At 58.6% G+C, this 25727-nt stretch overlaps 1 protein-coding gene and 1 long non-coding RNA gene across 16 annotated transcripts; one reads left to right on the top strand and one right to left on the bottom strand.

Moving 5' to 3' along the window:
- Nucleotides 1-23768, top strand: LOC101100937 (brain-specific serine protease 4). Of its 15 annotated transcripts, none has more exons than XM_045048354.1 (11): nt 3-158; nt 1916-2017; nt 3276-3479; nt 14801-14902; nt 16805-17023; nt 19538-19782; nt 20303-20329; nt 20669-20840; nt 21080-21357; nt 22512-22669; nt 23320-23768. In XM_045048354.1, the coding sequence occupies exons 5-11, from the start codon at nt 16938-16940 to the stop codon at nt 23548-23550; spliced, it is 1197 nt and encodes a 398-aa protein (XP_044904289.1). In that variant the 5' UTR covers nt 3-158; nt 1916-2017; nt 3276-3479; nt 14801-14902; nt 16805-16937; the 3' UTR covers nt 23551-23768. The 15 variants fall into 15 exon arrangements, with proteins under 15 accessions (XP_011288983.2, XP_044904289.1, XP_011288987.2 ...); XM_045048349.1 differs by lacking the exons at nt 3-158; nt 1916-2017 and adding exons at nt 4228-8866; nt 15943-16198 and having other exon boundaries at nt 2024-3479; XM_011290681.4 differs by lacking the exon at nt 1916-2017 and having other exon boundaries at nt 1-158.
- On the bottom strand, nt 21952-23320 carry LOC123382678. The gene is made up of 2 exons (XR_006591368.1): nt 22762-23320; nt 21952-22443 (listed from the first exon to the last, which is right to left on the bottom strand). It is a non-coding gene; the product is annotated as an uncharacterized LOC123382678 (long non-coding RNA).
- Nucleotides 23769-25727: the final 1959 nt, after the last annotated feature.

The following is a 25727-nucleotide window of genomic DNA, read 5'->3' as shown; positions in this document are numbered from 1 at the left end:
CCGCGCGGCGGCCGCACTTCCGCCGGCTGGGCGTCCCGCGCGCGCCTGGTTTGTTTGAAGGGAGGCGTTTATTAGTCACCGCGCGGGGCTGCTTGTCTTTTCCCGGGTTCCGAGTCCGGCCGGATCAGTGCGGAGGGACGAGGGGCAAGAGCTTCCTCGTGAGTCACCCTGAAGCAGCAGCGCCCGGGAGATCGGGCGTCCGTACGGGGGCGGACCAGGGCCAAGCCCGGCCGGCGGGGAAGCTGGAGGCCTGGGGGCGGGAGCTTCTGCTCCCGGGGCGCAGGCCGGTGTGCGTGGCCTTGGGCAAGACATTTCGCCCTTCTCGTGCAGCACACTCTGCCGCACACGCTGCCCTTGCCCCCCTGGCCCCGAACCCTTGCTCGGGGGCCCGCAGTGCCCCCCGCTCCGGAGACGTTTAGGGCAGCGCTGCCGCCAGCCTGACCGGACGCGGCCCTCCGAGTCAAACGCTGGCTCCCTGAAAATATCGTCGAAACAGCCTGTAGCTAAGACAAAACTGAGTCTCTTGTTCGGGGAGAGCACTGTCTGAAAGGGTAGTTAGTCGAGAGGAGGTAGAGGGGCAGAGTCGGGGTGTTGAGGTTTGGGGCCAGGCTGAAGGGGCGCTTTTGGATGCAAGATTTTTTTTTTAATTTTTTTTTCAACGTTTATTTATTTTTGGGACAGAGAGACAGAGCATGAACGGGGGAGGGGCAGAGAGAGAGGGAGACACAGAATCAGAAACAGGCTCCAGGCTCCGAGCCATCAGCCCAGAGCCTGACGCGGGGCTCGAACTCACGGACCGCGAGATCGTGACCTGTCTGAAGTCGGACGCTTAACCGACTGCGCCACCCAGGCGCCCCTGGATGCAAGATTTTTTAATTAGGGTTGGGTGAGGATCGGGTCACATAGTTCAGGATGTGTGGTCCCGGTGACGTGAGGATTTCATGAGCCTCGGAGCTTCAACTGTTGCTTAACGCTACCTGTCAAAAGTTGGGGCGGTTTTCAGTGGATTTTTGTGAAGTCGGAGAGTAAGGTTATTGACACCTTTTGTTTTCCTGGGCAGGTGTTTCCTGACATCATACAATAATACAGTCAGGTTGTTTTGCCTCAGCCAGTATGAGTCACAGCCTTCTGTTGTTTGCACCCACAGAAACCCTGTATGTGGTTTGGTTGTGTGTGAGATGGGGATCATATTGCAGGGGGATGGGGAGGAGCTGGGCACGCCCTGAGAAAACCAGGGTCTCAGCCTCTGGTAGCCCAGCAGGGCTTATAAAAACGTCTGAGTCCTGAAAAACAACCCTTATCTCAAATAGGAAAAGGGAGCTCCAAATTGAAACGAATAGGTGGTTATTTACATGTGTATCAATAAACAATAGACTAGATTTATTATTAATACCTTATTACTGTCCACAGCCAACTGCTACTCAAAGCACATAGTTAGGGGTGGTTGCATTTACCCTGTAGAGAGATGTGCGCGCCCATGTGATTTGTGCCGTGTGGTCAGGGGTTCACAGCTAAGAATGCTCCAGGCTTGTCAAGATGTTAAAACATCCCTGGGGCATTTGGCTCCTGGTCTTGGTACGTCCCTGCTCCGGTCTGTGAGCTCATTTCCTCATCTGTACAGTGGGGAAGACTGTGCTTTGGGCAGACTAAGGAGGAAGTGAGGCCATGTGTTAGCCAGCAGTTGTTGGAACTGAAGTCCACAGGATTCTAGAGCAGCGTCCGCCCTCACCGGCATGGGCTGCCCTGCGCTTTGTGGGTCTAGAACAGACGGAGGGCCCATAGTAAGCAAGCTGGGAAGGAATGGGAGTGTTAACCAGTTTGGAAGAAAGCAGGAGGATGGAGGTGATATTAACGATTCTCCCAGCTCAACCTAGTTCCATCCATTTCCTGCACTGCTCCCCACCCCACCCACCAGGACAGGTGCAGGGACAACATTAAACATATTTAACAACCAGTTTGAAACCATGAAAACAGGCTTGTGGGAGAGGCTTGGAGCCCCCCACCCCCGTCTCAACAGGTATTAATGTTTTTAATTGCTAGAGTTGGTGGGGGTGGGGGGGGCTATGGGAGCCGGGTATTTAGGGAAATCCCTGTTTAGCCTGTAGTTGACATTCAGTTCGGGCCCTATCAGGGCCTTCTGGCTAAAAATGTGCCTGCGTAGGGAAGTGGGGGTCCCAGGTGTGGGGCAGGCGGAGGTGGGGGCCTGGGTAGGGGGCAGATCCTGATCCGGTGAGCCTTCTGTGGTCACCAGAGCAGTGGGGTCTCCTGGTGAGAGCTGGGCTCTACCAGGGAAGCTTCAGCCTCCTGGGGCTCCTGGGCATTTGAGGGGCGCCCTCGCTGAACTTTGCTAGGTTTGCATGTCCGCCCATCTTAGACTTGGGGAACTCTTTCCCCTTTCCTGTTCCTAGCTGACACATTTCCTGTCCTCTCTCCACACCGGTGCTCCGTCTTTCACAACACCTTGCTGGTGAACTCAGTTTTGACACCCGTCCTTAGCAGCTGGAGGATTAGTTCTGCCCTTAAGGGCAAGAAAGACTGGGCCTTCCAACCCTGCCGATTCGAGGGAAAATATTTGTGTTCTATTTCTTCATGATAAAGAACAGAAAAAAAAATCACTACACAGCTCTAGAAAAGTCTTTAGAAAAGAGGAGTTCGACAGTACATGTCAGATAAGTTTAAATTTTTTTTTTTCAACGTTTATTTATTTTTGGGACAGAGAGAGACAGAGCATGAACGGGGGAGGGGCAGAGAGAGAGGGAGACACAGAATTGGAAACAGGCTCCAGGCTCTGAGCCATCAGCCCAGAGCCCGACGCAGGGCTCGAACTCACGGACCGCGAGATCGTGACCTGGCTGAAGTCGGACGCTTAACCGACTGCGCCACCCAGGCGCCCCTGTCAGATAAGTTTATAAGCTAGTGATTTTCCTACTAAGAATGTAACTTGAGTGAGAAGGAAAGCTGGTGAGAGCAGATAAAAAAGGGCCAGCCAGATGTCCAAGGCCAGATATTCCCCTTGCTTGCTTTTGGCTTCTGTAATCTTGCCTGCCCCCACATCAGCCAGCAGCCAGGAACCGGAAGACTGATTGTACTAGTCCCACCCAACCCGGAAACACTTAGGTATAAAGGATCAGTAAAACCCGAGCCGGGTGCTCAGCTTTTGGAGGTGACTCCGCTGGGACGGCACCGGTGCGAAATAGTCTTTTTTAATTCCCTGAGTGTGTGTCGCTTGTCTTTTCCTGGACTATCTGCTGTAATATTTTTGGTGCGTTGGCCAGGAAGCCGACAGCCATGCTGGCCCCTTGAGTCACCACTGTGGGAGGCCACAGAGAGCCCACTCATCGCGGGGCCCTGTGACAAAGGAAGGTACGCCGCCACCTTGACCCCGACTCTCACCATGCCCGACAGTAGTCAGCCGCCTCTGTGTTCAAGCGGACTCCAGGGGAGTCAGAAGATTCTGCCAGGACGGGACGTCGGATCGGGTGAGTGTCCCCGGGGACCCAGCACCGAGTTCAGGCCCACCCTAGGACAGGGAAGTCCCAGGTGGAAGTCTGTAGTCTTTCTGAATGTGTGTGTGAGTGCTACACAGTCTCGGCCACGGAGCCTGAGTGGGTCCTACCCTGTGACTCCTTGACAGCCTCATACGGCTCAAGGCAGAATCAGGTCCGCCGAGGCCTGATCTGAGTCGGGTTTATACTGACCTGCCAATGTTAAGAGGCGTCTGAGTACCTGCGAGGAGAGTGGCCAGGTGGACAAAGCGACCTCTTCCCTCATGTTTGTCCTGCGACGCCGCACATTGGGAGGGACCCATCTGGGATACCAGGATGGGGGGCGGTTCCTCAAAACCAACTGTTTTGGAATGTGTGATAAGAATTTTGAAAAGGGATTTTCAGGTGACTGTGGGGTCACATTGACCCCCGGGAAATTACGAACCCTCTCTGAATTAGAATGGCCTGTGTTTGGTGTAGGCTGGCCCCCTGAGGGCACCCTAGATGTCCCCCCAGTCTGAGCTGTTTATAAAGTAGTTACTTGAGACCCCAGCCACCTGGATCAATTCCCATACGTCGATCAGTGGCTGGAAATAGCCCAAGTCAAGCCTCCTTGGGTTCAGTAAAGGACAGTGTAGGGTCTTAGTGGCACGGGCTGAGAAGACCTCACAACAGAAAAAAACGCCCCTGTCCTCCAAGAAAATTTAGACATCTTTCCTTTTCTGCCACCATATGCCCCCAGAGTCCCATCAGTCGAGGGAGGGGAACCTCGCCTGGCTGACAGTCCACTCCCATCGGTCTCACCCCCGCCAGCAGTCAGTCCGCCCCCACCAGGGACACCTGAACCAGTAGGAAGGTGCCGTAGGTCCACGGCTCAAGGTCCAAGGCCCCAGTGGCAATGCAGATGCCGTTGCAGGAGACAGGGGTCCGCAGAGAATAGGCCCCGATGGGACCCTTCCTACTACCAACGGTTCTCCACTACTGACCTCCCCACCGGGAAACACCACACTCGCCCAACTCTGAGAGGCCACAGGCGATGATCTTCTAGAGTCCATATTCCAGTCTCAGCGCCCTGACTGGGTCAACTGTAAGCAGCTTCTGCGTCCCCTCTTCAACACAGAAGAGCACCAGCGAATTGTCACCGAAGCCAGAAGATGGCTCCCGACTCAAGCACCAGATGGACAACTAGACGTTGAGGCCTAGGCACGGGAGGCTGTGCCCGAAGAGGAACACAGAAGTGGGAAGGGCCAGACTAGAGAGATACCGACTAGCCTTCCTCCAAGGGGTAAAAGCAGGGGCCAAACAGCCTACCAACACGGCAAAAGTATCTGAGGTGTGTCAAAAGCCGGAAGAGAGTCCGGCTGACTTCTGTGAAAATTATGTGAAGCCTTCAGAGTTTACACTCCATCGACCCAGAAACCCTCAAAAACCAGCACATGGTCACTGCTGCCTTTGTGGGATAGCCCCATAGTGACATTAGACAGAAGCTCCAAAAATTGGAAGGATTTGGTGGAAAGAACGCCACCGAACTATTGGAAATCGCCAACAAGGTTTTTGTAAATTGGGGCCAAGCTGCCAGAAAGGAGGCGGACAGCAGAGTGAAACAAAGGCAGCTCTCCTGGCCGTGGCCTTGAGGCGACCACCCCCTGTGGAAGGGCACGGAAACCACAAGGGGCTCAAGAACAAAAAAGGGCGCCGCTGGGATGGGGTCAACGTGTCTACTGCAAGGAATGTGGACCCTGGAAAAATGAATGGCCCAGCCGCCAAAAAGGGAAACCAAAAGCTTCTACTCCACCGAGATGCTACCAACCAGAACCACCCGAGGCCGACCTGATCGGTATCCAGCTGGGCCCCCATGAGCCCATGGTCAAAATGAAGGTGGGGGGCCAGACAATAGACTTCATGGTCGACACAGGGGCCGAACACTCTGCGGTGACACACAGGGTGGCACCTCTGTCGGGTCGAGAAGTCACCATCGTAGGAGCCACTGGGATGCAAACCTGAAGGCCATTTTGCCGTCCCTGACAGTGACCTGGGAGGTCACCAAGTAGTTCACGAATTCCTATATCTACCTGACTGCGCACTGTCACTGTTAGGTAGAGACCTCCTAGCCAAGATGGGCGCACAAATAGCCTTCACCTTGGATGCACGGACACAACAGCACCTAAATGAAAAGGCCCAACCCATGGTTTTGTCCCTGACGATTCCACGGGAAGAGGAATGGAGATTATATACTTCCCCTCCCGGTGAGCCAACTGTGGCCCCCGAGCTAGAAGCTGAATTCCCTTCAGTTTGGGCAGAAGGAACCCCCCTCTCATCTGCAAAAAACCACCCTCCCCAATATTAATTGACCTAAAGCCTGGGGCCCAGCCTGTCAAAATATGCCCATACGTGATCTCATGGGAGGCACGCCTGGGGATCCAGACACTCTTGGACAGGCTACTCAAATGCGGACTGGTAAAACGATGCCAGTCCCCGTGGAATACGCCCCTGCTGCCCGTGAAAAAGCCTGGGACAGATGATCACCGCCCTGTGCAGGACCTAAGAGCCGTAAATGGAGCAGTCGTCAGGCTGCATTCAGCATTGCCCAACCCGTATGCTCTGCTAGGACTCATACCCTCTGAGGCAGGATGTTTCACGTGTCTAGATTTAAAGGACACCTTCTTCTGTCTCCAGCTAGCGCCTAATAGCCAACCCCTATTTGCCTTTGGATGGGAAAACCCTACCACAGGAGCAAACGAACAATTCACTTGGACTAGACTGCCGCAAGGAGTAAAAAATCCACCAGCCTTATTCAGTGGGGCCCTGGCATCTGACGTAGCCAGGTTCCTGGGACGGGACCTAGGATGTGTCCTCCTCCAGTACGTGGACAATCTCCTGCCAGCCAGTCCCAGGCGGACCCAGTGCTGAGAGGGAACCCGGGCCCCACGCAGGCCTCTAGCAGAGGTGGGATACCGGGTGTCAGAGAAAAAGGCACAGATTTGCCCGTAGGAAGTTAAATATTTGGGCTTCAAAATTACTCAAGGCAAATGGATGCTGCGAGCTGAAAGGAAACAGGCAGTCTGTGCCATCTGGTTCCCACTCCTCGCTAGCAGGTCCAAGAGTTCCTGGGAGCAGCAGGATTCTGTCGGATATGGATCCCAGGGTTCTCGGAGTTGGCCGGACCTCTCTATGAGGCACCAAAGGGGGAAGAAAGGGCACCCCTTTTCTGGGGCCCTCATCAAGAAAAGGTATTTCAAAACCATAAAAACAAACCTCGCGGAGGCCCCGGCCCTGGGACCTCCAGATGTATCACGAGATTTCAGTCTGTTCGTACGTGAAAAGAGTGGGGTGGCCCTGGGGGTTCTCACCCAGGACTTTGGAGCTTGACCAAGACCAGTGGCATATCTTTCAAAGCAGATTAACTCAGCCGTGGGAGGACGGCCACCCTGTCTGAGGGCCCTGGCAGCCACCGCACTTGTGATCAAGGAAGCAGGCACACTCGTGTTGGGGCAAGACCTAAGCTCTGAGGTTCCCCGTGCTGTCATTACCGTGATAGATGCCGGAGGGCAACACTGGCTAACACGTGCTCGGATGAGAGTATCAGGGACCGCTGTGTGGTCCCACGAATCAGATCGGAAGCCGCAGAAACTAAACCCTGCCACTTTCTTGCCTGCAGCGGCAGGGCCCCCAGAGCATGATTGTCTAGGGGTCCTTGATGGAGTCTTTTCCAGCCGACCTGACCTGTCAGACAGAGCCTTACAAAATCCTAATCTCACCCTGTACACCGACGGCAGCAGCTTCGTGAACGCCGGTTACGCAGGAGTCTCTGATTTCGAGGTCACAGAAGCAGAGGCCCTTCCACAAGGATGACCAGCTCAAAGAGCAGAACCGTGGGCCCTAATGAGAGCGCTAGAACTCAGGAAGGACAGACAGGCCAACAGACACGCTGACTTGCGCCATGCCCTTGCCACTCTATCTGCACGTGAGGCCCTACACAAGGAAAACGGACTTTTGACCACAGGAGGAAAAGAAAGAAAAAATTGGGAAGAAATCCTAAAACTACTGAGGGCAGTCTGGGAACCGAGGGAGGTGGCAGTCATCCACTGCAGGGGACACCAAAGGGGAAAGGACTCCGTGTCGGAAGTAACTGACGGGCGGACGCCGCAGCTGAACAAGCAGCGGGAGAATGAACGGCACCCTCGAAAATCACGCTGGCCCCGGAGCTGCCGGCTTCCCCAAGGTACACGATCCAAGAGACAGAATGGGCACAGCAGGAAACAGGAGGCCAGACGGAAGGGTGGTGGGTACTTGCGGACCAAAGAGTCTGTGTACTGGAGCCGCTAGCCCGCCAGGTGGTTCCCCAGCAGCCCGAGCTCCCCCACCCGGGAAGAACCGCCCTTGAAACCTTATCGGGCTGTTACTATGTCATCGCTCGGCTCCCGTCCTTCTGTGCCTGGGTCTCTCAACGCTGCCTCCTCTGCGCTCAAACTAACACCAGGCGGGGCCCCACTGGACCCGTGGGAATCCATTGCTGCGGTCAGGCACCCTTCAAAGATTTGGAGGTAGGCTTTACCGAAATGAGAACCGGCGGAGGATACGAATTTCTTCTATTCATCTGCACGTTTCCGGGCTGGGCGGAGGCCTACCCCACACGCACCGAAAAGGCAAGAGTAGTAACCAAGGCCTTGCTAAGGGATGTCATCCCCAGACGTGGAATGCCGTGAACCATGGGCTCAGACGGCAGCCCGGCTTTTGTGGCCGAGGTGATGCATGAAGTATCCCTGGGCATCCGATAGAACTTACACGCAGCCTACCAGCCCGAGTTCAGAGAAAGTGGAACGTATGGAACCGGACCCATAAATCAGCCATGGCAAAACTGCGTCAGGAAACTAATTTGCCAGACATACGACCTCTATCTAGCTCTTCTCCAGATACGCTGTACACCCCGGGCCAAAATCGGATCCTCCCCATTCGATACCCTCTCTGGAAGATCCCCTCCACTAGTCAAATTCAAGGGGGACCTGACAGAACTAGGGAAACAAGAATTAGGGAAAACTCTTTGGGATACATACATGGTGACGGACAGGATACCTATTTCCCGTGGAATAGCTGTACATCCCACAAACCTGGGGATCCGGTTTGGAGTAAAGATAAGAAAAGGAAACCACTCAAACCTACCTGGAAGGAACCCTATTTCGTCGTGCTAACCACGCCCACGGCCCTCAAGGTCGCAGGACTGACCGCCTGGATCCACCATTCTCGAGTAAAGGCGGCCCGCCCGTCGCCTGACAACCACTTGGAATGGAAAGGAACTTCGCGAGCCAGAACAGTCCTCTACAGACCACCCTTAAGAGCACGGCGCCGATAAGCGGCCTGCAGCCGACCCCTGAGAGCTCTGGGTAAGCAGAAGCTTGAGGAAATCACCAAGCGACTTCAGTGACCTGAAGCACGTCGTTCTCGAATTTCCCTGTCATCCCCTGCCCGTTTCTTTTGCCATACTTGTCGCCATGCTGTCTGCTTAGGGCCGACCCAAGTTACTCCACAGACGGGCGCCTCAGTCACTGACTCCTGTTAGCCTCCCTCTGCTCACTAGTGTCAGGATGCCTCGTTCTCCTTAGGTGTGCACGATCTGAGTTGTGATAGATGTCCTCTGCACGTTGTTCTCTGCCTTTAGAACCGTCGCCCAGCCCAGGAAGGGCTGGCCCTGTCTCCCGTCCCCGTGGCGCATATCCCTGTTCCTAACCTGCTCAGAAAGAGTCTGCTCGCCCCCGCCATGCAGATGTGTGACCTGTCACTCCCCGCCTGTCCCCCAAGGCCCGAAGAGCCACTCTGTGCTCCCCACCGCTGGGCCCCATCTGTCGTCATGAGGGCCAAACTTCTGTAACAGACGCACGGGGTTGCACTGCCTGCTACCCCACTCGGCCTCCTACAGAGGCCACTCCTTTGCCTGTGCCCTTCCCGACTCCCGCTCCAACCCTCCGGTCCACAGAGGTCAAACGACACTACCACGTGTCCCTGTGCCACCGTGTACCCCCACGTGCCGGACAGATGTTATACCAGGAGGGTCACTCCCTGTACCAGAAGCAGGAAAACTTATGGGATGGCAAAAATGAAAATGAAACGTTACTGGGGGCTGCCTGACCCGACCTGCCCTGATGCTCCCCGTGCCTGTTGGGTCGTCCTCCGTGGGAACATAAATCAGGTAGACCACTTGTCTTAGATCCCCGACTGGACCAGATGTTAAACGCAGCTCATCGCCTCCTCAGTGCTACCAATCCTGCCGGCTCTGCTTGTCCGCGGGACCCACCCGTTAGGCAGCTAGTCCGGTAACACCGGCCCCTGTAAATGTTACCCTGCTACCAAAAGACCCAGAGCCCTGCACGGTGAGACCTGTACCAACTGGAGTCGGACGGCCCCCAGTGGCTCCCAGTTGCCTGACAGACAAGAGGGGAACAGAGCCATTTGGCATTCTGACCATTGGCCAGTGCAACCAAACTCTTGACAGTCAGGAGCTCAGTCATCTTCCCACGAGCCAAGCCCGGTGTCGACCCCTCCCAGGGCTTCTCTTTATCTGTGGGACGGACGCCTCCCTACGTCTGCCAGCCGACTGGACGGGCACTGTACCCCGGCCTTCCTCCTCGTAAGATAAACGTTGTTCCCAACAATCAGTCTCTTAGAGTACCCGTGGCAGCACATACTCGCTCAGAAAGAGCCACCCAAGTCATCCCCCTGCTGATTGCCTTAGGGATGCGGCAGGGGTGAGCGCTGGAGTAGGAGGAACCGTGTCCTCACCCACTTACTGCCATGAATTGTCCAGGGACCTAACAGACGGCACAGAACGGGTTATCGAACCCCTGGTGGTGTTACAAGCCCAAGTAGACTCCCTAGCAGCGGTAGTCTTACGGAACAGAAGAGGGCTGGGCCTCCCACTGCTGAAAGGGGAGGACTGTGTCTCTTCCTGAACAAAGACTGCTGCTTCTGTGTCAGCCAATCAGGGACAGTCGGAGGTATGGTCCACAGGTTAAGGGAGCGAATCACCAAACGAGGCGGGAACAGTTCCTCCTGGAACTGTTGGAGGAACATGTAGAATTGGGCATCTGGCTCCTCCCTTAGCTGGTCCTCTCCTGGCGCTTGTCACAGCCCTCCTGTTTGGTCCTTGTGTTCTTACTACGCTAACCAGGTTTGTTTCCTCCCGCCTGGAAGCTGTAACACTCCAGATGATGCTCCAGATGCTCCAGTAGTGTCGCTACTCTCCTTTGGATGGCGAAGAACCCTGGCTGTCACTTTTCCTCCCCTCGACATCCGTGTCCAGCGGGAAGAAGCCAGAACGGCCTTTGCCCCTCCCCCCGTGGCAGCAAAGGGCCCCCTGGCCCCCACAAACCGATTTTCTCTAAGTCTGCTACAGCAGCTTGAGAATCAAGAGCGGGGAATGAGAAGGAAAATCGGTGAGAGCAGATAAAAAAGGGCCAGCCAGGTGTCCGAGGCCGGATTCTCCCCCTGTATGCTTGTGGCTTCTGTAATCTTGCCCCTTATGGCAGCCAGCAGCCAGGAACCAGAAGCCTGACTGTCCTAGTCCCGCCCAACCCGGAAGCACATGTGTATAAAGGGTCAGTAAAACCCGAGTCCGGGTGCTCGGCCTTTGGAGGTGACTCCGCTGGGCCAGCACCGGTGCGAAATAAACAGTCTTTTCTGTCCCCGAGTGTGTATCGCTGGTCTCTTCCTGGGCGCCGAGTTCTTGCTGTAACATGAGGAACTGATGAGAGATGTTTCTTAAGGATTTGTGAACAAGGTGGTTGACGGAAGCATCATATGCAACAGTAAAAAGAATGAATATCCAGTATCAGAGGACGGGCCTTGGGTCACTTACACAATGGAATGTTATATCGTATTAGTAATCATATTATGGATGAATAGTTTACGGACATGGGGCGATACCAAAATGTGTTACATTTAATAAGCGGATTGGGGCACCTGGGTGGCTCAGTTGGTTGAACGTCCGACTTCATTTTGGCTCAGATCGTGATTCCAGGGCCGGGAGATCGAGCCCCACATCGGGGTCTGTGCTCAGTGTGGAGCCTGCTTGAGATTCTCTCTCTCTCCCCCCTCCCCCCTCTCACCGTCCCCCCTCCACCCTCTCCCTTCTCCCCTCTCCTGCCCCTACCCAGCTTGTGCTCACTGGTTTGAGCACTCTCTCTCTAAAATAATAAAGGTAAAAAGCAGGTTAAAATAATGTAGTAGTATGATAGAAATAATACAGAAAGGGAAAAACAGAATTTGTAGCCTGCTTTATTAAGTACAAACTTGTAAACTGTTTGATTTCATTAATTCATTCAACAAAATACACTGACGATGTAACAGTAACAGGTTAAAAATGTAATTTACAGTGCGCCTGACTGGCCTGATGGAGGGTGCAACTCTTGATCTCAGGATTGTGGGTTTGAGACCCACATTGGGTCTCTTTATTTATTCATTTATGTATTTTGGTTTCAGGGGTAGAATTCGGTGATTCATCCCAACGGGTGCCCTCCTTAATCCCCATCACCTGTTCAGCCCATCCCCTACCCACCTCCCTCCTTCAACCCTCAGTTTGTTCTCTAAGAGTCTCTTATGGTTTGTTTCCCTCTCTTTTTTCTTGTTCTTTCCCCCGGCCACGTGTTCATCTGTTTTGTTTGTTACATTTCACATACGAGTGAAATTATACGGTATTTGTCTTTCTCTGACTTACTTGCTTAGCGTAATACACTGTAGTCCCATCCACGTCATTGGGAATGGCAGGGTTTCATTTTTTTTTTTTGTCAAAATAGTACTTATTTGTTTGTAAATGTTTATTTTGAGAGAGAGGGAGAGGGAGTGCGAGGGCCTGAACAGGGAAGGGGAGAGAGAGAATCCCACACCGTCAGCACAGAGCTCCACGCAGGGCTTGGTCCCATGACCCTCAGATCGTGACCTGAGCTGAAGTCAAGAGTTGGATGCTCAACCACCTGAGCCACCCAGGTGCCTCAAGGTGTCATTCTTTGGGATGGCTGAGTAATATTCCATCGTGTATATATCACATCTTTATCCGTTTATCAGTCGATGGACATTTGGGCTCTTTTCATAGCTCAGCTGCTGTCGAACAGCCTCGCTCTCCATTGGCAAATTTAAAACGAGAGCGGGAATGAGGGCGCGGGAAGAGAGAAGTAGGGTCATTCAAGTGGTTGTCTAGCTCACCCAGAGCTTTAGACAAGGGGAGCGGCCCGGCCCCTTGTCTGGTTGTTAACTAGTAGGTTTGTGTTGCGGCTGCTGGCGGTATGTTTGTTCCAGACGGATGTCTTTGAAATGGACGCTTCTGCGACCCAAAGCTTCGTGTCAGGGACTCGTGTTACAAATACACAGGCTGGCCTCTGCCCCCAGTGCCTGACCCTGGGCTCCTTAATCCCTTGGAATTTCCTGGGTGGCCGGAGTGTCTTCTAGTTTGAGGAGGCGGCTCTTGGTGGGCTCCGGATAGCTCCCGGGCGAAGGCTGGTCACTAGAAAGACCAAACCGTGATTAGAAGCTTGCAACCTCCAGCGCCGTCCTCCAGGGGGCGCAGAGGGGCTGGAGATGGAGTTGAGCACCAGTCACGCCCACGTGATGGGTCTCCATGAACATCCCTAAGGTGTGGGGATCCAAGGCCTTCCAGGTTGGTGAACACATCCACGTACCGGGAGAGTGGCGCGCCCCCACGCCACGACACGGTGGCTCCCGCGTTCGGGATCCTTCCTGGCTTTGCCCCGTGCCCCCCTCATCTGGCTATTCCCTGGATCCTTTATTACATAATAAACTGGTAAACAGAAGTGTTCCCTTGAATTCTCTGAGCGATCCTAGCAAATTCTTGAACCCGAGGAGGGGATCCCGGGAGTCCTGGATTTGTAGCCAGGTCGGGCAGAAGTGTGGGTGATGAGGACCCACCGCCTGGGATTGGCGTCTCTGAAGTGGGGGGATCTCATGGGGCCGAGCCCTGGCCCTGTGGGCTCTGTGCTAACTCCAGTTGGCGTCCGCATTGAGTGAAATTGGAGGACACCCAGCTGGTGTCCACAGAAAAGGAGAATTGCTTGATGAACAAAATCCTACATAGCCGGGACCAGACAGCACTTTGCGTCTACAGACAGCTGGTTGTTCCTCTCCAGTTGGATGTGGGCGGGAGGCACGGGGCGAGACAGGGACGGTCCTAGCCATGCGGCTGGAGCGCCCAGGGGGATGGTGCCGTTCTCTAAGATGGGGACCCCGGGGGTCGGGGTTCCAGGGAATCTCAAGGTCCCCTACTTGTCCTCAGCACCCAGACTTGGGCTGTGGCAGGCTGCCTCGTGTCTCACCAGGCGCGCTGGGCCTCCCTTCACCCCAGCCCCCAACCCGGATGGGTGTCCCCATCCCAGCCACCGACCTAGGCCCTAGAGCTGTGTGTCCTCCTGGCTGGAGAAACCACACTGACTTACCCAGAAGCCATCAGTCAGCCGTAACCAGCAGCCACGCACTGCCCCGGGGGGTGAGGGGGAGGAGGAACGTAGTCGGAGGTGGCTCTCCACCCCGCGGGGGAGGCCGGGGCTGGTTTTCCGTGCTTCCTCTCCTCAGGCATGACGTGGCTACGTGGGTCACCTGGGGGGCTAGTCACGGCTTGGTAGGAAACCCCCAAAGGAAGGTGCTAGGAGCACCTGTTAGTCCCAGCTCTGTTACTGGATCTTGTGCAGCATTCACTTCCTTTCCATGAGTCCTTGGCCATGACTTCTGACCTCGAGACTGAGGTCCTGCCCTCTCTTCTTGGGCCATGAGTCACTCCTACATCACCACGAGTACTGGAAGCTGCCCAGCCTGGCGATGGGCACCCAGCGAGTCAGCTCGGCCAGCTTGCCCGTTGCCCTCTGTCCTCCTTCCCAGCAGGCTCCTCTGGGCCCGGCCCTCCCCAGCCCAGAGCTCCCCTCTGCTTCCTGGTGGCGGAGAAGTGCCCAGCCCTTCTCGGCTGGTCTCTTTCTCGGTGTCGTGGTCAGAACAGGTTCCAGTGGGTCCCAGGTGGGAGGGGGAGGGATGCCGGAGTGCTGGGGAGTCCAGCTCTATTATGAGCTGGTCAGGTGGTGGATGACGCTCAGGGACATGCGGGGCAGAACTTCACAGTGGGCCGTCCGGGGGCGGGGGAAGGCCTGTTTTGTGGCCTTTGGTGGTATGTCCATTGTCCCGTCGTGCACGGCTGGTCTCAGGACACTGCTGTGATGTGAGCTCTTGCAAACTTCCCATCAGCTTCACCATCAGCTCCTGCTAGCCAGTCGGAGCCCTTGTTAACACATCCCCGTGGTAAACGTGCAATTGTTTTTTTTAAATAGGCTCCGTGTTCAACGTGAGACTTGAACTCGGGACCCTGAGATCAAGAGTCGCACGCTCTACAGACTGAGCCAGCCAGGCGCCCCGAACATGCTATTTTAAAGGTAAACAGACGAAGCAGAGGGAGCTCCAAGTTTACCCGTGACAAACTCTTAGCCACTAGGCCAAGTTCTTGTGCGGGGAGAAGGGGGGCAGTAGAGGGGTTTTCCACCAACCAGAGAAGCCGTGTGTAGCCTGGGAAAGTTGGGAGTGGAGGTGAGGGGTTCTGGCCCCCAGAGTGGGCCGTCCAGTGACGTTTCTGCAGGAAGACTTACCACCTTCCTCCCCGGAGAGTCCCAGCCCGGGCCGACGGGTTATTTTTCCATGAGAACCATAGGAGTCAATAGGGGAAAACGGAATCAGCTCTAAGAAATCCCGCGTACGGCCAGCTTTTCTGAAGGAGGGAAAGGTTGTGGATAAATCCGGACTGAGGAGGCTGTGAGGAAAACGTGGGGCCTGGGGTGTGGGAGCTGGGCTCGGGCGAGGTGGGGCTCCGAGTGGGACCTGGGACCTGGGACCTGAGACGGGGTTGGAGCCACTTTGGACCCAAGTCTCCAAGAGGCAGGGAGCCCTGTGTGAGAGCTAGGAGAGTTCGGGAGTGTGATTAGACCAGGGGAAGGGCATCCCCAGTGATGAAGCCGCGGTCAGTGAGCAGTGTCCTCGAGTGTCCCCAGGGCCTCGTTAGTGCCCAGAAGACCTCGCCCGCAGACCAGCACAGCCTGACGCTGCTCACGGGGCCCTGGGCCCCTCCCGACCACGAGCCCTTCAACCCGAGCAGCCCTTGCTCCCTTGGTCGGTGGTGGCAGGCAGGGCGGGGCCGACCAGTGCTCCTCACAGATGGATAAACTGAGGCTGGGCTTGGAGGAAGGAGCCCGTGTTCGGCCGGCTCCTTGAAGTGCTCCGCTGGCTCGCGTGAGGGCGGCTGGCACAGCCGGCCCACGACCGGGGAGACCGGGGCACCGGCGGTGTCGCAGGATGGGCTCGGGTGGGCGGAGCCACACGCAGCTGGGGGGCCACTCCGACCCGGGGGACCCACGGGTGCCGCCACTTCCGGCGTTCACGAAAGAGGACATTGAGATTTTCTCCCCCGTTCTTTCACGTGGAGAATACGCCCGATTTGCCGTGTGACCATCCCGAAGCGCCCGCATGGGTCCGAGGCGTTGACCACCTGCTTCAGCTGCACAACTTTCCAGCTTCCCCGAGGACTCTGCCCCCGACCCCACCCCCACTTCCTGTCTCTGGGCTTGCACTTGAGGGACCTCGTGGAAGTGGAACCCTGCAGTATTTATCCCTTTGCGCCTGGCCCTTTACCGAGCGTGATGTCCGCCAGCTCAGCCACGCCATAGCCGGTGTGGTAGCAGGTGTGCGGCAGTCTGTCCTTTCTGTGGCTGAATGACGTGTCTCACTGGGTGGAGGGACCACGGCTTGCTTATCCCTTCGCCCACTGATGGACATTTGGCTGTTTCCTCTCTGGGGCTCCCGTGCCTAGTGCTGCCGTGAACGTGCGTGCCGGTCCTGCTTGGGTGGGCACCCGGGGGCAGGCCAGGTGCCACCCGGCACCCGCCATGAGAGCTGTCGGCCCCCTCCCCACACCCCCCGGGGCCCCTGGTGGTCCGGCGGCCTCTGCCCCTGTGCCCATGAGCTGGTTGATCCCTGGCCCCGGAACGGCCTCCCCACTTCTCCTGTCCCCATTTCGTCCCCTGCACAGGGAGGCCCACTGGCTGGGGTCGGGCCCCCTCGGTCCCCGTGCCTGTCCTCTGCCCCAGCTCGGATCTGCTGTCCCACCCGGCAGACCCTTTGCTCGCACCTTCCCCGGGGCCGGAATGACCTCTGACTACACCTGGAAGACTCAGCTGGAGAGACCGCCATCCTCCCTGCCCCCATCCCCCTCCCGGTTTGGTTTCCCTGTGACTCTATCATCCGGCAGACTAAACGACTGATGGATGGTGTTTCTCTCTCTCCTCCAGCGTCCCCAGCGTGCGGGCAGGGGCGGTCTCCGGTCTGCTCACCGCTGTGTCTCCAGCACGCCCGGGTGTGAAATGGCGTTGGTGTGCCACTTCTTCGGGCTGAGCCCCGCCAGCCCCAGCTGCTACTCGTGCGATGCATCCGCAGCCCTCTCCGTCCTGCACAGCTCGCTGCAAATCATCGGTGGCCCTGCGATGGTGTGACAGGCACCGGGTGGCAGGGTGGGTGGCAGGGTGGGCACCTGGTGCCCAGGCGAGGACATGCCCAGCCGGCACTGCTGGTGTGGCTGCAGCATCCAGTAGGCGCTCCGTAAATGTCTCCAATGGATGTCAAGTCACGCCGGGGCCCCCACTCTCTGGGACCTGGGAAGCCGGTCTCCGGGGCCCTTGCTGAGCCCTGGTGCCCGACAGCCTTCACTGCCTTCTCAGGTCTTCCTGTGGCTCCTACCGGGTCCTTCTCCTGGAGGCCCTCTACCTGGCCACCCTTTTTGGGGACCAGTGACATCTCAGGACACGTGTCTGTCCCTCGGGTGACCTCGGCAGTGGCCCAGTTCTCAGGAAACGTAATAGGACACTGGGGAGGCTGCATTCTGGGACAGCTGGTCCCTGGCACGATCCTCCCGACAGCTTGCCACGCTTGTTTATTCATTCAGCAAACACCCACTGAGACCCGGAGTGCACCAGGGCCATCCTAGATCCCCAGGGTGTGCTGGGCCACCTGACACTGCCCCTCCCCTCGGGGCGGGGGGTCACAGCTCCCAGCACCCAGCCTCTCGTGGCCCTCCAGGGGCCCTGCCCGCCTCCGTGCTTCCCCACACCCCCTCCCCCGTGCTGAGACTCCTTCACCATCATCACTTGCTCACCTGCCTCCCACCCCCGGGGAGATGCCTGCTGCCCGAGGGTAGGACCTGTGTCTTATCCGTGGTGCCCCGGTGCCCAGCATGGGATCTGACATACAGCCGTGGCCCAATAAATGCTTGCCGAGTGAGCCGGGGAGGCCAACCACCTTGGTTTCGGGAAGGCGGCGGTTTGGGGGAGCCTCGGGCTAGCCGTGGAGTAGAGACGGCCCAGGGTGGTGAGCAGGCGGCAGGGTGGGGGGGCACCCACAGAGCCTGCCCTTCACCTTTGCTGCTTGGCATGGGTGTTTTCCGGCAGCTCCCCGCCCCCGGTCCTGGGACAGAATAATGCATCAGCTGGGGGCTGTTCGGGGCTCCTGCACCCCCATCCTTGGCTTGTATTGGGGCGGGATGGGACAGGGGGCTCGCCCTGATGAGAGGGGGCGTCTGGCTGTAGTTTAGCCCCGAGTTGCCTCTTGCCCTTCTAGCCGAAGCCGGAAGGGGGCAGTAAAACACACCAGCGATCCCTTGTGGCTCCGGGGAGGTGGTCGGCTGCAGGCTCCTGCCACCTCTCAAAGCCCCAGGGTCTGAGCGGGGACAGCACAGGGGTCACCCCTACCCCCAGGCTGTGGGGAAGGAGCATGTTGGCCAAGCCGGGGCGCTCCAGAAAGGCTGAGGCGGTCTGCCCAGCGGGATGCGCCGAGTGTCTGCCTGGAGGGCCCCCAGCTCCTGCCAGCACCCTGTCCTGCGCCCCAGCCCGGCTTCCTCTCTTCTCTGAGCACCCCCTGCCCACCCCTGCCCGCCTCTGCACGCCTCTCCACTGCTCCCACTTGCCCTCCGGGTCTCCGCTTTCTGGGCGGTCTTCACCTGCAGCCCCGCCAGGGTCAGGTGCCTCCCCGGGCCCTTGAGGCCCCAGCCCACACCCCTCCGCTCCTAGGACCCTGGGTGAAGACCATCCATCCCCTGGATCAAGATCCCTCGGGATCTACCAGGTCCTGTCCAGTCTCCCGCCTCCAGATTGGGGTTCAAATCCGGCTCCACCTGTCACCACGAGCCTGCTCGCCCCCAGCCTCAGTTTCCTCAGCTTCAGAGCGGGGACAGTGAGGGAATTTGAGGAGGAGGGTGTGGCGAGGCGGGGCACCTGGTACACTCTCCTCCCGCTGTGTCTCCCACCCCTTCCCAGTGTGAGGTTTGTTGATCCGTGTGAATGAGAGGACGAATACGCAGTGGGTCTAGGACCGGAATCCGTCTGCCCTCCTTCTGGGGGTGGGGGACCCCGGGGCAGCACCCACCCGGGCTCCCTGCTCCTGCATAGCCCAGCTGCCCTTTGACCCTTAGGCGTGCAGGGGCCGGGCCGGGCTGTGGGAGACGGTACCCCAGCCCTTCCCAGGCAGCCACGTCAGTCGGCCACCTGGGCACCTGCCTGGGTTTCCCCGAAGTCCAGGTGAGGGGTGAGTTGTTGGGCACCCGAGTGACAGGACCCACATGACAGGTGGCCGCTGGGGGCCTGATTCATGGCTTTCTGGGAAGTGGGTTAACGGAATCCTAGGGCCCAGGGCCTGGTCAGGCCTCCTGGCTGAGTCACAGTGGCCCCTGGAGGAAGGAGCCGTTACTGAGCCTCTGGGCAGCCCCGTGTTCCCAAGGCCCCGGGACCTCCCCACGACCCCACACCCTAAGTCTTCCCTTCCCCACACAAACTGGGGACCATCCCAATCAGTGTCAAGGCCCCTGGCCTGCACCACTGGGCCTGGGTCCTGCTCCTCCAGAGGCCAGATTCTGGGCCCACAGCTGGAGCCCAGGTCCTGGGCCCCCAAACCAGTCCGCTGCTGGTGGGGGGTGGTAGGGATCTCAGCCAGAGCCCCCACCTGGGCCCCCTTAACGGCCCATTTCCTCCCCACAGTCCCGCCCCACCTGTGACCTACAGCCTGGGGTGGCCAGACCGAGCCACTCACTCACTCGGGGGACTGGTCCAACGGCATTCCACCTCCCAGGATAAAACCTGGGGTGACCTGTGGGGAGCTCTGCACACAGCTCTCCCAGCCGCACCCGCGCCCCCACCGGCCATGGTGGTTTCCAGAATTCCCCCGGCCCTGGGTGGAGGCTGTCTCAGGATCCTAACCCCCCTTCTGCTTCTGGCTTCTGCAGGTGAGTCCTGAGGCCCCTCTGCGCCTCCCTCCTCTGTCCCCCGGGGCCACCCCCTCCCCTCCCCCTACTCAGCACTGGCCCTCCGGGCCCTGCCGGGACCCAGTCTCCCCCTCCCCCTCGTGCTCGCCTGCTCTCAGCCACGTCCGGTGGCTGCCAGCAGAGGACTGCAAGGAGGCTGCAGTCCACCGCCTCCTCTTCCCTCCCGGCTCTTGGGACCATGAGTGTCGTTACAGGCCTCAGGCTCGGGGGTTGAGAGGGTCTCGGGCCGGGGCAGGTGTGCGCTCCCCCTCTCTCACCCACCCCCACCCCCACCCCGTGAGAGGTGTCAGGCAGGTGGGATGGAGTCCTGGCTCAGGTTGCCCGACAGGAAGCTGGTGGGAGGTTAGGGCCCCGGCTTAGGGCCAAGCCTGAGGCTTCCGTCAGCCCTGCCCAGGCTCCGGGAAATGCCCCGCCCTGGAGAGACACCCCGGGCACCGGGGCTCCTCTCTGCTGGCCTGACCCTTCCTTTTCTTGCCCTCAGCCTCCCTCTGTGCTGCCGGGATACCTGGTGAGTTGGGGGGGCCCTGGGGGAGGGCTTGAGGGGAGGGGCTGCGTCTGGGTCTGTCTGTGGGGTAAGCAGATCAGAAGGGGGCGGTGGGGCCAGAGGGGAGTCCAGCGGGAGAGGAAGGCAGGCAGCAAAGAAGGCCCAGGAGGCAGAGCAGAGACTCTGACTCGGAGGGGAGGGGCCCAGGCAGCGGGGGGAGCACCGGCAGATGAGGGGAGACGGGTGGCCAGCTCATGGGGAGGGAGAGGAAGAGAAGGGCCGGGGAACGAATGGTGTGGGGCGTGGGCAGGGTAGGATCGTTGTGCCCCTTGGATGACAGAAAATGTGACCCTCGTCCGCCAGCACCCCCAGCTTGTGGGAAGCCCCAGCGGCTGAACCGGATCGTGGGCGGCGAGGACAGCACTGATGCCGAGTGGCCCTGGGTCGTGAGCATCCGGAAGAACGGAACCCACCACTGTGCAGGCTCCCTGCTCACCAGCCGCTGGGTGGTCACTGCTGCCCACTGCTTCAAGGGGTGTGCACGACCGGTCCCCTCTACTTGATGCCCCAGGTTTCCTGCCCCGGACCTGGGCTCCCCACTCGGCACCAGCCCCCGGGTCTTTGTCCGGCCTTGGGGCCTCTCATAGAGGAGAGCGAGCCTGCTTCTGTTTCGGGGCCTTCAAACGCATGTGGTCCCCCAGACACTCCCTGCCTGACCCTTCCCCACCATCCCTGGTTCCTGGCTGACCCCACTCCCTTTCCTGTTTCCCCCAGCAACCTGAACAAGCCGTCCCAATTCTCTGTGCTGCTGGGGGCCTGGCAGCTGGAGAACCCTGGCCCCAGGTCCCAGCAGGTGGGTATCGCCTGGGTGCAGTCCCACCCCGTGTATTCCTGGAAAGAGGGCTCCCGTGCAGACATCGCCCTGGTGCGTCTGGAGCACACCATCCACTTCTCTGAGCGAATCCTGCCCATATGCCTGCCTGACTCCTCCGTCCGTCTCCCTCCGAACACCCGCTGCTGGATTGCAGGCTGGGGGAGTATCCGTGATGGAGGTGCGGCTTTTCCCCTGCCACATGGCCAGGGGGTGGATGGGGACAGAGGGTGGCAGACGCTCAGAGACACAGGTACAGTGGGCAGCAAAGGTTGGAGCCAGAGGCATAGCAGAAGGAAAAAGACAGACTCTTCTTGTGACGACAGGGACGGAAGAAAAAGTGAGCCGCGATCCAGAGGTGTGAAGTCCCAGAAACCTAGGTGGACAATTTTAGGTCCTTTCTAGTTAAAGAGTATCTTGGCTATGTTCTGAGGGAACAACAGCCAGATCAACGAGGCTATTAAGTGATCTAGGAAAGGCTGGAAGGAGGCCTGTATGGGGCCTGGCTGAGTACATGAATGTAAAACAGCCCTGAGATTTCAAAGTGGGAACAGGCACCCCCTGGTGGCAGCATGCCATAATTGCAGGCAAAATTCCCAGGAGGAGGTAGGCTCCATAATTGGACAATATAATTGTCAGACCAAGTCTGGAGGTCTGGAAAACATCATCTAGAGACACAAGGCAGATAAAGTAAGAGGCAGAGAAGCAGAAAAAGGTAGGTGGGTAGATAGATAATGGGGGTGATAGAATAGAAAGATAATGAGTAAGCAAAAAATGTCAGAAAAATGGGATTTTAACGAGATTCCAAAAGAAATCAAGGGAAATGACACCAGGTGTCTGGCAGTCCCACTGAGTCTGAGGTTGCAGACAGCCTCCCCATCGTCATCCTGCAGGGCTCTTTTGAGAACTGGAGTTATGAGCTGGGGAGGGTCTACAGACCAACCCTAGGGCCTGCAGTCCCCCTAGGGTGTGGGGGATTCCTCGAGTTCCAGTAACGTTCAACATTAGGGGATCGTCTACTGCACCCTTCCTCTGTGGCAGTCCACTTCCTCTGCTGGAGACAGTAGTGCTTGGGGCAGGACAAGCCGGGACCAGCAGTTCTAACCGTTTTGTGGGCATCAGGGGACTCGTTAAAGATTCAGAGTCTCACGCGGCTCGTTCACGTTCGGACCCAGTAGGTCCAGAGGTGCGCAGTCTCGGAATTTGGGTTTTCCGCAGGCATTTGGGAGTCTGACGGAGTTGATCCATTAACCTTTGAGACGTGCCTCTGAGGGAGAACGGAGGGGCAGCAAAGAGAGGGCTTTCCAAGCCTGACCCTGTCCTCTCTGCCCCCAGTGCCCCTGCCCCACCCCCAGACCCTGCAGAAATTGGAGGTTCCCATCATAGACTCGGAAGTCTGCAGCCGCCTCTACTGGCGGGGCGCTGGGCAGGGAGCCATCACCGAGGACATGCTGTGCGCTGGCTATCTGGAGGGGCGGCGGGACGCCTGTCTGGTGAGCACCTGAGTTTTCCCACTTTTGTCCCGCTGAGCTCCACCGCTGCCCCCCCCCCCCATCAGCTGAGACCTGTAAGTGCCCCTGGACACCTGCAGAACCTGGCCTCTGCTTGGCTCAGTCATCCGTCTGTTCGGCCACGCGGCCACGCACCAAATGTGTACTGAGCGTCTTGGGCGGGCCAGACCCCACTCTCTGGGAGCCTGCCTTCTCCTCAGGGGTTCCCATGCCCTGGTCCCCACCAGCTCCATCACCATGGTGGAGGGCAGCAGGCCGGTAGAATGGTAGCACCTAGGCTTGGACGCTGGAGGGTCCTGGTTGCAATTCCCGGTCTGCTGCCCACGGATGCCAGTCTGGGCAAGCCAGGGCTTCCCTCTGAGCCTCGGTTTCTTCATCTGTAAGGCAAGCAACGGTACTCCCTGGCTTGGGGGCTGTGAGGGACAAGGCACAAAGTGCTTCTCACCAGAAGCGAGCCCGAAGGCCTGTCCAGCTTAGCCCTCCCAGCCCTGGTGGAGTCGCAGTACCATGGGGGGGGTGTGTGCCCCCTTGACCCTCACCCCAGGGAGCCGTCCGTCCCCCCACTGTGTAGGGTCCTGGGCTCTGCCCAGCCCTGACCCGCGTGGGTCCCTAACTTTCCCCCCTCTCCGCAGGGTGACTCGGGGGGCCCCCTGATGTGCCAGGTCGAGGGCACCTGGCTGCTGGCGGGCATCATCAGCTGGGGCGAGGGTTGTGCCGAGCGCAACCGGCCCGGCGTCTACATCAGCCTGGCCGCCCACCGCTCCTGGGTGATGAGGATCGTGCAAGGGGTGCAGCTCCGCGGGCACTCACAGGGGAGGGGGCCCGCAGGGGAAGGCGCGCCCTCCCCGAGGGGCCCGCGTTAGGGACCTGGGGAGACGCGGCGGCCACGCCGTTGTAAGTAAGCCATCTGCCTCCGGGGGGCGCCCGCGTGCCGGCACCGAGCGGCCTCGCAGCCCGCCCCGCCCGCGCGAGCGCCTCTGTGTGTATGTATATACATGTTAATAATTTTTACAGTTATTTGTACCCCGCCCTCATATCTTATTTATTCCTCCAATTTCAATAAATTATTTATTCCCCCGTTGCTGTTTTTCTAGGTATGACATTGGGAAGCAGGGTACGCTTGGGGTTAAAATGGGGGCAGGTCGGGATGAGTTTGGTCGCCTGGCCAGGGACCCAGGTGTCCTGTCCACCTGCGTTTGAGTGTTCTGACCCCTGGCCTTTGCACTTCCTTTCTGTGTCCCCCTCCCACCAGGAAGAAAGGAGGTGGGAGGCCAGCGGACCAGGAGACCGGCTCTGCCAGTGGAAAGGGGGAGTGCTGGCGGGGGGGGGGAGGGGGGGGAGGGGGGAGGGGGGGGCGGTCCAGGCCCCTAACCTGCCGGTTGTGTTTCCAAAACTGGGCTAGCTGGGAGAAGCCCGCCCCTATGAGAGTGGGATGTCCCCTCCCTCCCCTCAGAACCAGGCCTCCCGGATTTGGGGCCTCTACACCCCCAGGAGCTGGCTCCGGAGTGACTCAATGCCGATTCTGTGAGTCCTCCAACCAAGAAGGGAGCCAAACAATGAGACAGCAGGTCCCCAGGCCCTGCTACACCTCGGGCTTGAGTCACCTGGCCTGTGCCTACAGCAGGTGGGACCAAGTCCCAGGCTACAAAGGGATCTGCCCACTTCCCCGCTGGCTAACACCCCCTTCCTCCAGGACTGCCCTCCCACCCCCCCCACCCCCCCCCCACCCCCCCCACCCCCGCTTCTGCAGCCCAGGCCCTAGCCTCCGGGACCAGCCCCCCATCCCACCCCCGGCCCCACATCTGGAGCCTGACCCAGCCCACCTGGGATTCCCTGCAGTGAGTGAGATAGGCAGACCCCGGGCTCTGTGGTTGACCTGAGACTGTGAACTTCACATAGTTCACACAGAGAGATTCATTCTAGGGCGCCTGGGTGGCTCAGTCCGTCAAGCGTCCGAATTCGGCTCAGGTCATGATCTCATGGTTGATGAGTTCCGACCCCGCATCAGGCTCTCTGTTGTCAGCACAGAGCCCCCTTCCTATCCTCTGCCCCTCCCCCGCCTCAAAAATAAACGTGAGAAGAAAAACATTAATTCCAGAGCGAAGAGGTCCAGTCCTGCTAGAGGAGAGATGATCGCGCTCTGCTTTCACCGTGTCTCCAACTGGAAACGCGACGTGAGTCTTCGAGAAGGCAGCGGCGGGCAGCGCAGGGTTTTGGCTTGCCTGCCGTTTGGTACCCTCGCACCCTTTGCTGGGAGGACATCTGCTCCTGTAGTTTGGTCGCCCTTCTGTCATGACCAGATCGCAGCGGATGCTGGGGATTGGTTTGATTAAAAACCAAACACTGAACGGGCCTCCTGCCCGCCTGGGAACCAGCCTTTCCCTTCTGCCGGTTCCCACATCACAGGAAGTGAGCGGCCGGCCGACTCAGGTGAGCGCTGAATCCACATCCCGGCCCGCCCCCCATGTGGCCCTGCGCCTGCCCCTCTCCCTGCCCTCAGCTCTCGCCTTCTGCCCCATCCCCACCCCCTCCCCCTCCCCCAATCCGCCCTCTGTCCCAGGTTCTGCCCCTGCTTCTTCCCCCATTGCTTCCCCTCCCTCCTCTGCCCCTTCCTGCCAACGGCTCTCTGCCCCTCAGTTTCTCCCCTGCCTGTGCATCTTTCACCCCGCCCTCTGCCCCCGTTCAGTGGTCAGAGGGTCCCCCTCACGTGTCATCCGATGGAAGCCGCACGGAGGAGATGCCTAGAAACACCTGCCGGGGTGGAGGAGCGGCCTCACAGGTGGCAGGACACTGGTGAGGGCGGCTGAGCCATCAGCCTCCAGGCACCCGCGCCCCCACACCCCCCAGCCCAAAGGCACCTGCCAGCCTCCGGGAGGAGCCCGAGGGCACGCCGGGCCCTGGCGTGGGGAACCACACGAGGCTGCCTGCTGCAGCACGTCCGGTGACCCCCTCCCTAATCAGGATAGGGGGTCCCGGAGCTGCAAACGTAGCCCCGTGCCGGCACGGTCCACACCAGGATCGCAGCGAAGCCCCTCGGCCC

Source organism: Felis catus, chromosome E3, assembly GCF_018350175.1.
Source record: "Felis catus isolate Fca126 chromosome E3, F.catus_Fca126_mat1.0, whole genome shotgun sequence".
Lineage (NCBI taxonomy): Eukaryota > Metazoa > Chordata > Mammalia > Carnivora > Felidae > Felis > Felis catus.
The sequence above is the reverse complement of the archived record's forward strand: the minus strand, read 5'-3'. Positions and strand labels throughout refer to the sequence as shown.